Source organism: Microchirus variegatus (genome assembly GCF_963457635.1).
Source record: "Microchirus variegatus genome assembly, chromosome: 11".
NCBI lineage: Eukaryota > Metazoa > Chordata > Actinopteri > Pleuronectiformes > Soleidae > Microchirus > Microchirus variegatus.
This window is the reverse complement of record NC_139812.1, coordinates 24,636,497-24,653,690: the sequence shown is the minus strand read 5'-3', so window position 1 is coordinate 24,653,690 and position 17,194 is coordinate 24,636,497. Positions and strand designations below refer to the sequence as shown.

Sequence of the window (17,194 nt, the reverse complement as noted above, 5' to 3'; positions counted from 1 at the left end):
TTCCTGTAAGTTACCAAAAGTCTTTTCAGATTTTTAGTCAGTTAAGTATATAGGAGTGATGATGGGAGATGTTTTTTCTTTTTACTTTAAGCTCAACACTGTGATACTTTAAACCACTGCTTCTCTTAACTTGATCTTTTTGCTTTCTCAGACGAGTTTGAATCCTTATGCAACGTCGTGTACAGTCTCATATCCACGTGTTTTACGTTAATCCCCGTTACAGGTTTTTTTACGTGTTATTTTTTAAGCATTTATCGTGACTTTTTAATCTTCTCTTTAGCGGTTAGAGCGAATGCAAATGAAGACGAATCTTCCTCTTGCAATGTTTTATCCTCTCTGGGAGAATGTGAGTCAGAATTATTATTATTATTTTTTTTATTTTAAGTCCTCCTCGGTGTCTTTAACTGGCTTTAATTCAGTAGCAGTTTCCAGTTCAGCGGTCGCTCTGCCAAGCTGTTACAAGTCGACTGTGATGTGATTTCTGTCGACGTTAGTGACCGGGAAACACGTGTACGCTGATGCTACTGTAACTCACTGTAAAATTAAAAAGACATCGAGCTGTGATCTGGAGTTCTTTGATTTCTTTAAAATCATAGCACACAATTATAATAATCATACCTTTATTTGTAGAGCACATTTAAAAAAATAGGGATGTGAATCTTTGGGTGACCCGACGATTCGATTCAAATGATTCTCGATTCAAAAATTGCTACAATGCATAGTGTGTTAAAAAAAAAAAAAAATTCCAAATAACACGAACTGGTGTTTTTTTCAAAATAAAATATTTGAAAAAATAAAATAAATTCCACTTAACACGAACTGGTGTTTTTTTCAAAATAAAAAATTTGGAAAAAAAAAATTCCAAATAACACGAACTGGTGTTTTTTTCAAAACAAAAAATTTGGAATTTTTTGTTTTTTTTTTTAAATTCGAAAATAACACGAACTGGTGTTTTTTTCAAAATAAAAAATTTGGAAAAAAAAAATAAAAAAATCCAAATAACACAAACTGGTGTTTTTTTCAAAATAAATTTTTTTTAATTTTTTAATTTTTTTTTCCAAAAATCGATTTTTGAAGTTAATGAATCGATTCAGAATCGTGGATGATTAGAATCACGATTCCTATGTGAATTGATTTGTTCTAAACAACAGTTTAGTTGCAAAGTGCTCTTGCATACAGTACGTACACATATTATATCAACAGTATAAATTAAACATATTTGTGGTGCTTAGAAAGAAAGATAAATTAGATAAAAAGATAAAAATAGATAAAGATGGCGTCTATAAATAAGTTTTGAGAAGTGATTTAAAAGAAGACGCTGAGAGCACACTGCAGCTGCATGTTCAGACATGGATGGCCACAAGGTGGTGCTGTTTAGTTAAAAATCACCCAACAGTACAAGCTGCTGCAGCTTCTGATTTGGGCTAAGGTGTATATATATGAGAGGTATACTGTTAAATACCAAATACATGGGTATCTGAACACAAAGTTACGCTTAAAATATGAATTAATAACCATTTGAAATTTCATTACAAAAATAGATAATAAAAAAACAACAGAAAGCCATCAAATGGAAACATAAAAATGCTGCTCCCTGCAGAAAATGATTTGCCCAAAATTGAATCTATTTTAATGGAGCGAGTGTGTGTGTGTGTAGTGAGTAGAAAGAATGTGTCGTCGTGTGTCGTTAGCGTCCGCGTCGACGCACGCTCGGTGTCGTAAAGTGTGCGTCGTAAACATCGGTGATAAACTGTGACCCTTGCTTTTTCTTTTATTTTCTTTTATTTTCCCTGTGTTCTGTAAATAAACAACAGCGTCCGTCCCATGATAGGAACAAACAGTGTTGTCTTACAGCCAACACACACTACACAGACACAGGGTTATATTTAGCTTTGTGACTGGAGCGGAGTCGAGCCTGACGACTGTAAAATGAGTCAGTCCTACTGTAATCAACTTAACATTATCTGCTCTGTGTGTGTGTGCTCAAAACCCACAAACACACACACACATATATACATATATATATGTATATATAGTGTATGTTGAGTGTGGAGATGTATATGTTTCACCAGTTAATCACATTTAAATGTCACTGTTTGGTTTGACTGACAGTGATTCATCTTTTATTTAAAAAGAACGAAAAGGTCGACTGTGAACGAATACTTAAGTCAAAAGTAGCCTCGGAAAATAATCTGTAAACGTTCCATATCCAAGTGTTATTTATTATACTTTAGCATTAGCAATAAACACACGTTGAGCTTCCCTTTGACTTCTTTTGTTCAAACTTTAAGGCGTTGCAGGACTTAAAGGTGCATTATGTAATAAATCTAAATCAACTGGCCGTAAAAATCCTCCTAATATGTCACAGAGACTCAGGAATAATGTTCATATAACAAACTGAACTCACCAACAACAACAGTACAGACAAAATATTTGCATAAAATTTTTTTTTTTGCAGACTGCAAATCATGTTTATGTTTTGAAATCATGTTTTTTTTTGCATGTGGCGCCACCTACCGCCGTCTACCAATCATTGCAGTCAGTAGAGTCTCAGCTGCCGCGCAACCACGGGTTGCCAGTTACGTCAGAAAACCAAACACTAAAAGACCTCTGTGTTTTGAATTTGAATGTAGTAACCGTTTTTGGCCACATTCTTACATATGGCGCCTTTAAAGCAGTTGAATATTCTAAAAAAAAACATCCTTATTTTTCTACTCTTAAATTCGACTCTATTCAACTTTTTAAGCACAAAACCAGGATTATTTTTGTTCTTCTCCTTCTTCTAATGCACAGCTTTTCTCAGAATGAAAACACAAATAACATCGGCTTGAAGAATGCTGTGGAATTCTTCTGGATGCCACATTTGGCTTCTTGTGTGTGCGCGTGTGTGTGTGTGGTCAGCATCGCAGACGTGAACCGCTTCATTCGTCTGTTTCGAAGAAACCCTCCAGCACCTGCCAGTTGAAAGTTTTTCATTTTTTATCCCTAACTTGAAGTGAAATGCTCTACGCCGTGGTCTTAATTATTAACCCTTTAAGGTAGGACTCAACCATTCGGTCGACCACACTTTAAGTCACTGTATCTCATTGAAAAATGCATCAAGCTGAACTCACTAACACTAAATTAATGTGACTTGTTCTCAATGTTGTACTTTATGAATTATGCAAACCAGGTTTATTATGAACAGACGTCTCAACCGTTTGGTAGAGGCCTGTATCTGAAATACTGTAGGGTCTTTAATTAAAGGCGCCACATGTAAGAATGTGGCCAAACACGGTTACTACATTCAAATTCAAAATACCGAGGTCTTTTGGGTGTTTGTTTTCTGACGTAACTGGCAACCCGAGGTTGCTCGGCAGCTGAGACTCTACTGACTGCAATGATTGGTAGACGGCAGTAGGTGGCACCACATGCCAAAACATGATTTGAAAAAATTAACATGATTTGCAGTCTGCAAAATATTTCTTTTAATGCAAATATTTTGTCTGTACTGTTGTTGTTGGTGAGTTCAGTTTGTTATATGAACATTATTCCTGAGTCTCTGTGACATATTAGGAGGATTTAAAGGCCAGTTGATTTAGATTTATTACATAATGCACCTTTAAATGAAATAAAATAATAAAAAATGCAAAGAAATAATTTTTTTTTTTCCTTGGTGTGTACCTTAAAGGGTTAAAATACTGTGTGACTTAAAATATTCCTGTTGTGTATTTGTGTGCATTCCTAACCCCCCCCCCCCCCATTACCAGTAAACACCAGCGTCTTCTCTTTAATTAGACATTCATAGAGGGAAGATCTACACTGCGCTGACATGTTTACAGGCACAGATGGCGCTCTCTGAGGTCTGTGTTTACTCGTTCTGCCTCTACCTGCATATGAAAGTGACCTGAGAGGCAAAAGTTCCCTTTTTTATTTGTGTGTGTTTGTGCTGCTGTTTATGTTTGGAAAGGATTCACCCCGCAGCAAAACTGGAACAAGTGGCTTTAAAAAAAAACCTTTACTGAGAGATAAGGAGTTCAAATGTGGGCTTTGTTTGTTTGAAAACATGCTGCTTATATCAGGAAGTGGACACAGGGATTATTGGAGAATCCTGGGTTAGATTAGAATAGAATAGAAATACTTCATTCATCCCCGAGGGGGAGATTGTTTTGACGCAGCAGCAAAATACGATACAAAAAAAGGAAAGAATTCAACATAAAATAAGTGCACAAATAAATGAAAGAATGAATGACCCATAGAATCAGGTGCAAAGGCATAAGACTAATGTACTAATATTAGACTGATATTAATCTGATTAATGTCACAAAAAATGGAAAACGGCGTCTAAATCAGGGGTCTCAAACTCATCTATTGTGCTCAAGAGGGTATACTTGTATACTTAATAATACTATTTATGATGCAAAATTAATGTATTAATATCAAAAACACACATTTATTTTAAATTACATAAATAACAGTGTGGACAACTGTCATTAAAATGTTCTGCCAGGAGCCGTTTAGGGGCCACTGCCGTTTGTAATTATGACCAAATGTGTTATTATTACTGTTATAAAAAAACATTGCTAGCAAACATATATTATATTCCATCACCTCATCTTATTAAATGGGGGGGCCCCATGTAACCCATTGGGGGGGCCCGCCAGTTTGAGACCCCTTGCTATACGGATAAAGCAAGTTTATTCGTATAGCAAGGTCGTTCAAAGTGCTTTACATAAAAAAGCATTAAAAAGCATAGAAAAGAGACATTTAAAAAATAACATTCAAATATTAAATAAAAAAAACAAAAAAACATTAAAGGTGCCATATGTAAGAATGTGGCCAAAAACAGTTACTACATTCGAATTCAAAACACAGAGGTCTTTTAGGTTTCGTTTTCTGACGTAACTGGCAACTTAACTTGCTCAGCAGCTGAGACTCTACTGACTGCAATGACTGGTATACGGCGGTAGGTGGCGCCACATGGCAAAACATGATTTCAAAACATAACATTTTTATTTTTGTCTGTACTGTTGTTGTTGGTGAGTTCAGTTTGTTATATGAAAATTATTCCTGAGTCTCTGTGACATATTAGGAGGATTTTATGGCCAGTTGCTTTAGATTTATTACATAATGTACCTTTAAGTAATAGAAGATTAAACATAAACGAACTCACTGCTTGTCTTTCAGCAGCTGATTCAGCATGAATTAAGACGGCGTCTGACTTCATAATTACACACTGGGTCAATAATAATAACAATAACGAGCGTTTCTCTCTTTCTCTGGATCACTTTTGAAACAATCCACCGTGGACAGAATCGTAGAATCAGCTCGGCTCTGGACGCAGAACACTGAACACATCGATGTGCGTTTGGAAAAGTTTCACAAAGGCTACAATTACACTGTCAACAGTGGCTCGAGAGCCTTAATGCATTCGACTGTTGTTTATAATATTTGTTCAGAATTCATAATAATTCGTGGCAGATGCTCCACAGTCTCCACTTTAGCTCTGGCATTAATAGAAAAGGGTCATTTGTGTGTATATATCAGTATATTATACACTCTTAGAAATAAGGGTTCCTAAAGGGTTCCTCCTGCAAGGGCTGAGGTTCTACCTGGAACCATGTGCTTCAAGGGTTCTTGGTCACACTAATGGTTCCAGTAAGAACCATTTTGATCCAGAGAACCCTTTAAAACCCCTGTCCTGAATATGGGGTTTTAAAAGGGTTCTTGGTGGAAGGTTCCACCTGGAGCTAAAAAAGGGTTCTCCTATGAGGACGAGCCGAAGAACCTTATATGGTTCTACTTAGCACTTTTATTTCTAAGAGCGTAGAGTAGAATGTGTGTTCCTTTGCCAACGCTGTCCTTTTAAAATGTAGTGTTGACTTACTTTTTTTATGTTCTGTGGTGTGTCTTTACGACAAATCACGAGTATCTGTGTGTGTGTGTGTGTGTGTGTTCTTGTACTTGCGGCACACTGAGGACCAGTGAGGGGTTTTTAAACCAACAAAGTGAGGTCATTTTTACAAAGTGAGGACATTTTGGCCGCTCCTCACTTTGTTTTCATTGAAATCACTTCCTTAGTTTGTAAACATGCTATGCTCTTGTTTTTAATATGGTACCAAAAACACTGTTTTCCAGGCCCCGGGTGTTTCACATACCTTTTTTGCTCTGGGGCTCCACCTGCGGACATTTTAACGTACTGCACCCCCCAAGTAGTTCTTTATAGATGTCGTTAATGAAGTATATATTTGTAATTGTGTTGATTTAGAAAGTGGAAATGCTGGTCCTCAGTATGCAGCAAGTACAAGAGTGTGTGTGTGTGTGTGTGTGTGTGTGTGTGTGTGTCCACACGTTAAAAGACCCACATTTAGGGGTTATTTATTCCAGCATTTTCGCCTCCTGGGACTGAGGTGTTGATTCCTATCTTCCCCAGTGGATTCTCCTTTGTTACATGTACACTTTACACACACACACGCGCACACACACACGCACTCACACACACTCTCGTTCTCCCCCTCGGGCAGGGGTTATGCAGTGTCATGCAGGTTAGGTCTCTCTCTCTCTGGGGGGGGTTGGGGTTGGGGTTAGGGTTGGGGGTTCTGCTCGGAGGCAAACTTTAGAGGAAAAAAGAAGTGGAGTGAGTGAATTAAAGGGTGAAAAAAGAAAGAAAGAGAGAGAGAGACTGGATTTGTGTTGTGAGTCGAGTGAAAGACGGGGGTCTCTAGAATGAGAGTTCAGGTTGGGTTCTGTGTGGGGAGGGGGGGGGGGGTGCAGAAGGAGGAGGAGGAGGAGAGGAGGTGGTAGGGGTGGAGTCGAGGGGCTCTGCTATTTGTAGATCCCCGTGATGGATGACTGGTGTGTGTGTGTGTGTGTATGCAAGAGAGAGAGAGAGAGAGTGTGTGTGTGTGTGTGTGGGAGAGCGAGACTGGCTTCTCTTTTCCTTTTTTTCACTCTGCTCTTTCCTTATTCCCTCTCTCTTCAGGCGAGCAGAGAGCGCAGAGGAGCAGAGTGAGTGGAGGAGAGAGACCAGAGTACAGCAACTCCACAAAGACAAGAGTTTGCACAGAGGAGGAGGACGAGGAGGAGATAAAGAGAAAGAAAACAGCTTCTTCTTTCTTTCTTTTTTTAAAAACAACAAGAACAAATTGTGGTGGATATCAAACCTACATCAAAAGAAAAAAAAAGGATTTTAAAATATCTCATTTATTACAGAAAAAACAATTTCTATCCACCACACATTTCTCTAAACAACAGCAGAGGACTTGTCAGCTGCAGCAGGAGTTTGGCTTTTTTTGCAGTTGCAGTTGCAGAGTTTGTTTGTTGTTTGAAGAGGAGCAGGCTGCAGCCGTGGTGAAAACATGCCCGCGAGAGGCAGCTGCACTCCCTGGATGTGGGCAGTGATGCTCTGTGCCTTGCTCATGGGCAGCGCCGGCGCCTGCCCTGCCCTGTGCTCGTGCAGCGGCACCACGGTGGACTGCCACGGACTGGCTCTGAAAACCATGCCAAGGAATATCCCCCGCAACACCGAGAGACTGTGAGTACCATCTGCACTCTGTGTGTGTGTGTGTGTGTGTGTGTGTGTGTGTGTGTGTGTGTGTGTGTGTGTGTGTGTGTGTGTGTGTGTGCGTGTGTGTGTGTGTGTGTGTGTGTGACTGACACACAAACTCAAAACTGTATCCCTGTGTTCTGTTGCCTCTGTTTCTCTTGTTATCTCGCTGAAGTGCACATGACTTTGCCTGGACTGAGAGAGAACAATAGCCTGCAAATATTGTGTGTGCGCAAATGTGTGTGTCCATGTGTGTGTGTGCATGTGTGTGTGTGTGTGTGTGTGCATGCATGTGTGTGTGTCTCACACACTCACTCACTCACTCACTCCCTGGCATTCCAGTCAGGTATAAATAGGCATGAGAATCTGGAAAGTGCAGGAGCAGATGTGTGCTTTTCATATTTTACCTGTTTGTTTTTGATATATATATATATATATATATATATATATATGTATGCATGTATATGTATGTATATATATGTGTATATATACATACTTTTATATATATATATATATGTATAAGTGTGCGTATAAATATGTGTATATATATAAGTGTGTGTGTGTGTATATATGTGTATATATATATATATATATATATATATCAAAAACAAACGGGTAAAATATGAAAGGCACACATCTGTATATATGTGTATGTATATATATGTATACATATATGTATATGTGTGTATATATGTTTATATATATGTATACACAACATATGTATATATATATATGTGTATGTATGTGTATGTTTGAGTGTATATATATACATCTATGTATGTACATATATGTTTTATACATATAAAAATAGTTCATACGTGTATATATGTGTATGTATATATATGTGTATATATGTGTATGTATATGTGTGTGTATATATATACATCTATATGTGCACGTATATATGTGTTTTATACATACATAAAAATAGTTCATATATATATATATATATAGTTGATTTTTGACTTTTAAAGAGCATAAAGGTTGAATTAAGTTGAAATCTAAAGTCAGAATGGCCTCAAACACAGTTCTTCTTGTATAAACATACATTATCTTCCATCTCTGTTCACTTCCTTCTCCTCTCGTTCTCCCTCCTCCTCGAACACTTGCTCCGCAAATCTGTTAAATGATGTAGAAAATGAAGCGCAAACCTTCTTCTTAAGTGACTCTCGCTCGAGGATCACGTCACTGCTGTCTCATAAATGAAAGAGGGAGGAGGAGGAGGAGGAGGAGGATGATGGAGAGTGAGAGGTGGAGTTCCTTTTCTGTCTTCTTCTCCTTCTTCTTGATATTCCTCTGAAATATTCATCGGTAAATCAGGAAAGGTGAGGAGAGTGAGATCGTTCTTGTTGTCTCTGGAACATCAGCGGTGAATAAAACATGTGTTGGGAAACAGAGGAGCGAGAAACGAGCCTGTATCAGAGGCAGCAGCGCTGGCACAGTTTGATGTTTTTCATATTTAATTTCTAAGAACACCTCTGTTTTTCGTTTTTTTTTGTTTTTTGTTTTTACTGTACGTGCACGTGCTGCTCCGACGCTGACGCAGAGAGGAAACGCGCTCATTTTGTGGTTTCCTTCTTACATGAATGGTCGTTCACACAGGGAATCGGCCCTGCCCCTGCACTCGGGAGCGTTTCTGTGATAGAAGTTGTTTGTGCATTCATAGGTCAGACGGTTTTTTAAGAATCTCTTGCAGGATGCTGCAGTTTAATATTGTGTGTGTGTGTGTGTGGAGTGCCAACACAACAATAGAGACTCTCTCCTGATTTTGCGAGCCGTCATATATGCGGTGATTCGTCAAGGTGATTGTGCAAGTCAACACAGACCCACGTGATGGTCCCTCTGGTGCAGCGTTAGATTTACGTCCATGCGTTTGCGAGATACGTGTTCATGTGAATGAAAGTGTGCAGCTGCTACTGAGTAATGACTCGGTCAACTTTTTTACGTAGACTTTTTTCCCAGACGTTTGTGCTTTTTTTTTTCTTTGCAGAAAAACTCGTTTAAATGACACACGGATTGTTGAAGTGTATCCTGTTTCGAAAACGGCCTTGTTTCTCTTTAACGGGAGGAGATTTAAGTGTTTGGAAGAAAAGCAGACGCAGAGGAGGCTTTACACTCTGTCAATTTGTCACTTAGAGTTTTTATGGAATCTGGTGTGAATGCATATGTTAGGTTTGTGTGTGTGTGTGTGTGGGGCGTGGTGTGGATACAGGGAGCAGAATCCCATTTGCACTTGTCACTTTAGGTTTGCCTCAGTCTGACCCTGTGCTCCCTCAGACTGCAGCCTGTAATGAGACAGAGCTCCACGTGTTACAATCACACTGTGTCTCTAACAGGACACAGATGCTCCTCCCCCTCTGCATCAGCTCCTACACTGTGTCCTTTTCTTTATTCATTTAATATCATATTAACATCAATCACATCGATATCACACCACACACAAAGAGAGAGAGAGAATAATAACATTTATCAAACAACTTTCTATCTATCTATCTATCTATCTATCTATCTATCTATCTATCTATCTATCTATCTATCTATCTATCTATGAATGACCTTATTTAGACGTAGAGTTTTCTCCTCGTCATCGATCGATCGACCGACCAACCAACCTTCCTTCCTACCTACCTACCGTCTTTGCAAACTATCTTCCTTCCTTGCTACCTACCTACCTACCTACCTATCTATCTTTCCTAACTACCTAACTACTTACTTACCTATCTTTCCTTCCTTCCTTCCTCCCGACCATCCTACCTACCTTCCTTCCGACCTTCCCACCTATCTACCTAACTTCCTTCCTACCTACCTTTTTTCCGACCGACCTTCCTTCCTACCTACCTACCCAATGACCTATCCTTCCTCCCTACTTCTATCTGACCTTCCTTCCGAATCTACCGTCCTTACTACCTACCTACCTACCCATTCCTTCCTTCATTCTTCCTACCTACCTATCTACCTAACTTCCTTCCAACCTACCTACCTACCTACCTACCTACCTACCTACCTACCTACCTACCTACCTACCTACCTACCTACCTACCTACCTACCTACCCATTCCTTCCTTCATTCTTCCTACCTACCAATCTATCAATCTACCTAACTTCCTTCCTTCCTTCCTACCTACCTACCTACCTACCTACCTACCTACCTACCTACCTACCTACCTACCTACCTACCTACCTACCTACCTACCTACCTACCTACCCATTCCTTCCTTCATTCTTCCTACCTACCTATCTACCTAACTTCCTTCCGTCCTTCCTACCTACCTTCCTTCCGTCCTTACTACCTACCTTCCTTACAATCTACCTTCCTTCCAACCTACCGTCCTTACTACCTACCGACCTACTTACCTATCTTTCCTACTTTCCTTACTTCCTACCTACCTACCTACCTACCTACCTACCTACCTACCTACCTACCTACCTACCTACCTACCTACCTACCTACCTACCTACCTACCTATCCTTCCTTCATTCTTTCTACCTACCTATCTATCTAACTTCCTTCCGTCCTTCCTACCTTCCTTCCAACCTACCGTCCTTACTACCTACCTACCTACTTACCTATCTTTCCTACCTTCCTGACTTCCTACCTACCTACCTTTCCTTCCTTCATTCTTCTTACCTACCTATCTACCTTCCTTCCGACTGACCTTCCTACCTAACTTCCTTCCTTCCATCCTACCTACCTACCTTTCTTCAAACCGACCGACCTTCCTTCCTACCTATCTACCCACCGACCTATCCTTCCTTCCTTCCTTCCTTCTATCTAAAGATACTTTGTTACTGCAGTGTCAGAAAAATCAAATTTTTTATTTGTTTTATCTTTTCCCCCAAATTATTCATCCTCACCGCTGAGCCCTCGTATGTAAATGTGTTTGCCGTGTAATTATAAAACCTTCAGTGTTGATGGTGAGTTCCTGTGTCAGATAAAGACCTGTACTGAGATTTCGGGGCTCATATTTAGTTTAGATTGTCCATCAGAGGAGGTGGAGGATACGTATTCATGAACGTGTGATTAACTTGTGTATATTCATGCACATGTGTGTCCATATGTCAGTATTATTAGATGGAAGCAGGGGTAATGGAGGGGGGGTCCTGTGGTGTGTGTGGAAGCAGGAGGTGTGTGTGTGTGTGTGTGTGTGTGTGTGTGTGTGTGTGTGTGTGTGTGCGCTCCTGTGTGCCAGGGAAAGCCTGCAGTGTTTTTGGCACCGGTTCATCACTGGAACAACTGATAACTCACCAGCCACCTGATCCATAATTTGCCCTGACAAGCCTGAACACAGCCTGCCCACTAGCTGCCAACTCTGGCTGTGTGACGACCTGACAGCGAGGCGTGGAGCTGGAAGGTGGAGGTAGATCCAACAAGGCGAGGCACAAAACTAAAGCGCTAAACGCACTAATGAAGGGATTACGGCGGAATGAAGACACTTGTAACTAAACCTCTACGCCACTGAATGAATAAACAACACTGTGTTATTTATTAGAACAGGGGTAAATGGGTCTAGCCGGGAGGCGGACTGAAGACTTTCTTTTCTCCAGACTAATATATCCATCCTCAGAGCCAGTAATCCCATGAGGAGCGATAATGCCCGGAATGAAAATCATTCGGAGAATGTTTATGCTCGGAGAAGCGTTGTGAAATTACAGGCCTGGGACTGAGTCACTTCAGTTTACCGCCAGCTCAACGCAGCTGTGTCCTTTTTCACCAGTCGGACGCCGTCTCTTTGTCCTCCTGGATGTTGAATTTCGGACGGTTATGTTTATGCTCAACACACTTAACGCCACACGTCTGATAGCTGAGTGATGATAGAACGCTCACACCAGAAGCTCAGTTATGGAACGGTTTGATTGTTCTCAGGAGAACTGAGAAATGACCCCCAACAACAGGGAGGTTTACTTACCTCGGAACGTTTTCTGGTAGAGGCGGTGAATATGTCAGGACCAGTAGACGTCATGGAGACCAAAGCCTGAGGTTCTGGTTAAGTGTACACTCTTAGAAATAAGGGTTCCAAAAGGGTCCTTCTACAAGGGCTGAGGTTCTACCTGGAACCATTTGCTTCTGAAGAACCCTTTCCCCGAAGAAAGGGTTTTTCAAGGATTCTTGGTAACACTAATGGTTCCAGTAAGAACCATTTTGAGCCAGAGAACCCTTTAAAACCCCTTTCCTGAATAAAGGTTCTTGGTGGAACCCTCCAAAAGGGTTCTCCTATGAGGACAAGCAGAAGAACCTTATATGGTTCTACTTAGCACTTTTATTTCTAAGAGTGCAGGACTAAGGTATGATTAGGCACTAACTGGTTATGGTTAAGGTTTAAAAACAAGGCTTTGGCTGGACGTCAATGCTGTGTCCTTAGAACACGGGTTCTCAAAGTTTTGATACCTGAGGGCCAATTTAGGAACCCAACTTTGGACTGAGGGCCACCAAAGAAAAAAAACAGAAAGAAATCCCATTTGTAATAATTTTAATGACCAGATTGCAGTTCTACAGTTTACACTTATTGGTCTGTATCCAGTAATGTCCAATAAACATTTAACAAGCTTAGTAGCTCCTGGATTAAAACTACCAACTGTAATTCATTGCGGGGCCGCCAGAAACATTGTGTTTTCAGAAACATTGTGTTTTCGTGTAGACAACTGTACCACGCACTAGTGCGCTGGCCGTTGTTATCGTCATCATCGTATTCCTTGTTTTGCGTTTGGTCATTTTTTTTTGCTTTTTTAATAACTTTTACTTCGTATTTTCCTTCTTATCCGGCGTTAACTGAGCCAACGTTAACGCATGAAGCATTTCCGTGTTTACGCGGCGCAGCAACGTAGTCCAGGCACCGTTTACCAGCTAGCTCGGTTAGCTGCATTAGCTCCTTTAGCGGCGTTAGCGCGCCTACAGTCAGTTTCATTAAACGAAAAAGAGCAGCGCTACAAATAAGCAACGCACCTGTGTACTGCGTAACTTTAGCGTTACTTTAGAGAATCATTTTAACAATCGGGAGTCACGTAAACATGACGTCACGTGCACGTTTTTCAGGTCGGTCGTCATGGAAACCAATATAAAGCTTTATTTAAAAGTCTTATTCTCCACTTTGGTGTATTTTCTACTAGCAGCACCTCACACAGGCCTGGCATATGTACTACAGCGTTGTACAGAGTTGTTTTTTGGGGGATTTCATGTTGGATGAAGACATTTCCTGAAACCAGACTGTGTGTGTGTGTGTGTGTGTGTGTGTGTGTGTGAACACCTGCACTTCTTCTCCTTACGCATGTCTGACATGCTGTGGTTTGTGCGATGTGTGCATAATGTGCACATTTGAGTGCACATGCACGATTGGTTTGCACGCCTGTCTGAAAGTGGTTGTATCTCAGTAGACCGTGATAATCCAATTTGGGAGAATCCACCGTAGATCACCTTTCATCCCTCAGAAGTGATGCTTTTAACCCGTGTGCATGGTCACTGAGAAGCTGAGCAATGGGAGCAGAAATGTGTGTGTGTGTGTGTGTGTGTGTGTGTGTGTGTGTGTGTGTGTGTGTTTGTGTCTCCTGACGTCGTAGATGTTTCTTCATAATCCACATTTGCGTTACTTAAGCATGCTTTTGATGTGATATAAGCTCGATTGGGGTGATTATGGACAGGTTTCCAGATGCAAAGAGAGCTTGAGATCATGGAAAAAATCAACTCATTGTTTAAAATCTTTGTCATTTCATTGTTTTTTTCCAAAATCTGAAATGACTTTGCTTATTTTTCTCTTCCAATGGGAGTTATCTAATATCATGTATTATCATAATCACGATCACGTCTATGAGGAGCGACAACATCAGTGTGCTCAGTGTATTTTTAGGCTTTCGCTGTCACATTAGAGCAGCGTCTCCAGAACTAACTTTAAACGGGGACCCACTTTTTCAAAGATGACAAACGATCACGACCCACTTCTCAGTTTAAATCGTGACTCGAGCGAATTTGTGCACAACATAATGTGTTTTTCTTACCTCTAATATTGTTTTGAATATGTAAATCACCCATTTCCAAAAGTTATTTTTTTGCTGAAGTATCACAACTTCATTTTATGCATGTCATTTAAAGTAGACATATTATACCCTATTTCTCCAAGTTAACCTAGTTCCCTGGTGTCCTAATGAACATGTCTGTGACATGCTTTGGTCAAAACACCTTAAGGATGAAGCACCACAGCAGTTCAATCACCTGCCAAAACAGCCCTGTTCAGAACGCTCTGTTTTGAGCGCCTGTCTCTTTAAATATGCAAATTAGACACAGGAAACTACATCAGCGTCACTTAGGCTAACGGCAGCTAACAGCAGTTAGCATTTGGAAAATACATCATTTGCCGACTCTAGCCGGCACATTGCCTTCATATGTGAAATGTAAATCCTCTGAGGCTGGAAGTTTGTGTAGAACTCTGTGCTGCACTGTGGAGACAAGAATAGAACACTTCGCGGACTTCCGCTCTTCAGGATACTATTGCCCTCGTCTGCACTTGCGTTTTTTAAGGACAAAGCGGAGCTCCGCGAGACAACAATTCCAGGAATGTCTCATTATGAAGTCACAATGATAGCTCACCGCGCTAACTGGGCTAACTCCGAAAGCCAGCGGAGCCAGGGGTTAGCAGATTGTATTCTTTCGGAACATGGGTCTTTCGGAACATAGGGCTTTCGGAACATAGGGCTTTCGGAACATAGGGATTTCGGAACATAGTGATTTCGGAACATAGGGATTTTGGAACATAGTGATTTCGGAACATAGGGATTTTGGAACATAGTGATTTCGGAACATAGGGATTTCGTAACATAGGGCTTTCGGAACGTAGTGATTGCGGAATGTAGGGCTTTCGGAACATAGGGGTTTCGGAACATAGGGCTTTCGGAACATAGGGATTTCGGAACATAGGGCTTTCGGAACATAGGGGTTTCGGAACATAGGGGTTTCGGAACATAGGGCTTTCGGAACATAGGGATTTCGAAACATTGGGATTTCGGAACATAGGGCTTTCGGAACATGGCTTTCGGAACATGGGTTTCGGAACATAGGGATTTCGGAACATAGGGATTTCGAAACATTGGGATTTCGGAACATTGGGATTTTGGAACATTGGTTTTGGAACATAGGGCTTTCGGAACATAGGGCTTTCGGAACATAGGGATTTCGGAACATAGGAATTTCGGAACAGGGCTTTCAGAACATAGTGATTTCGGAACATAGGGATTTTGGAACATAGTGATTTTGGAACATAGGGATTTCGGAACATAGTGATTTCGGAACATTGGGATTTCGGAACATAGGGATTTCGGAACATAGGGATTTTGGAACATAGTGATTTTGGAACATAGTGATTTCGGAACTTCGGGATTTCGGAACATAGTGATTTCGGAATATAGGGATTTCGGAACATAGTGATTTCGGAAACATAGGGATTTCGGAATATAGGGATTTCGGAACATAGGGCTTTCGGAACATAGTGATTTCGGAACATAGGGATTTCGGAACATAGGGATTTCGGAACATAGTGATTTCGGAACATAGGGCTTTGGGAACATAGTGATTTCAGAACATAGGGCTTTCGGAACATAGTGATTTCGGAACATTGGGATTTTGGAACATAGGGCTTTCGGAACATAGGGATTTCGGTACATAGGGATTTCAGAACATAGTGATTTCGGAACATAGGGCTTTCGGAACATAGTGATTTCGGAACATTGGGATTTCGGAACATAGGGCTTTCGGAACATAGTGATTTCGGAACATTGGGATTTCGGAACATAGTGATTTCGGAACATAGTGATTTCGGAACATAGGGATTTCGGAACATAGTGATTTCGGAACATAGGGCTTTCGGAACATAGTGATTTCGGAAACATAGGGATTTCGGAACATAGGGCTTTCGGAACATAGTGATTTCGGAACATAGTGATTTCGGAACATAGGGATTTCGGAACATAGGGATTTCGGAACATAGTGATTTCGGAACATAGGGCTTTCGGAACATAGGGATATCGGAACATAGGGATTTCGGAACATAGTGATTTCGGAACATAGGGCTTTCGGAACATAGTGATTTCGGAACATAGGGATTTCCGAACATAGGGATTTCGGAACATAGGGCTTTTTGGGCCTCCAGAGTCCCAAATACAAGCATTAAAATGATTAAAAAGTTTTGCGTAATATGTCTCCTTTTGAAACAAATCGATCCAGTCTCTGGATTATGTCAGCACACACGGGCGACATCCCAACAAATTACCCGGCTGTCGACACGCGTCTCGCGCGGACGAACCTCGTCTTATCCGTCTGCGCGGAGTGAATTTGAACATCATAGATGTGGCAGAGCAGATGTTTTATCCATACGATACACTTTTACAGTCAAAGCCGGCGCTCGCAGCAGCCTTTCGATGCCTTTAAAAGCCACAACAGAGCCATCGGCATCTGTCACTGAACAAACTGCAGATACAGTACAAAACCATGAAAGACCCCTCTGTGTGTGTGTGTGTGTGTGTGTGTGTGTGTGTGTGTGTGCAGAAACAGACGCTGGAACAGATGTTTAATTGATTGACTTGGGCCTGAGAGAGTGTCAGAGAAGTTATCTATGTTTGATCACAAAGTGTCTGTGCTCTACTTTTCCTCCCCGACTCCCAGACTTTTCTTGTTATCTGTGTGAAGTT

At 40.8% G+C, this 17,194-nt stretch overlaps 1 protein-coding gene across 1 annotated transcript in view; it reads left to right on the top strand.

The window, feature by feature from the left end:
* Nucleotides 1–7,392: 7,392 nt before the first annotated feature.
* LOC310933967 (slit homolog 1 protein-like) overlaps nucleotides 7,393–17,194 on the top strand; it is a gene marked incomplete at its 3' end in the record, with an annotated part of 131,239 nt that continues 121,437 nt past the window's right edge. Inside the window, exon 1 of the mRNA XM_083897552.1 lies at nucleotides 7,393–7,513. Coding sequence (XP_083753678.1) covers nucleotides 7,398–7,513 — 116 coding nt within the window. The 5' untranslated portion in view covers nucleotides 7,393–7,397. The remainder of the gene's footprint in view (nucleotides 7,514–17,194) is intronic.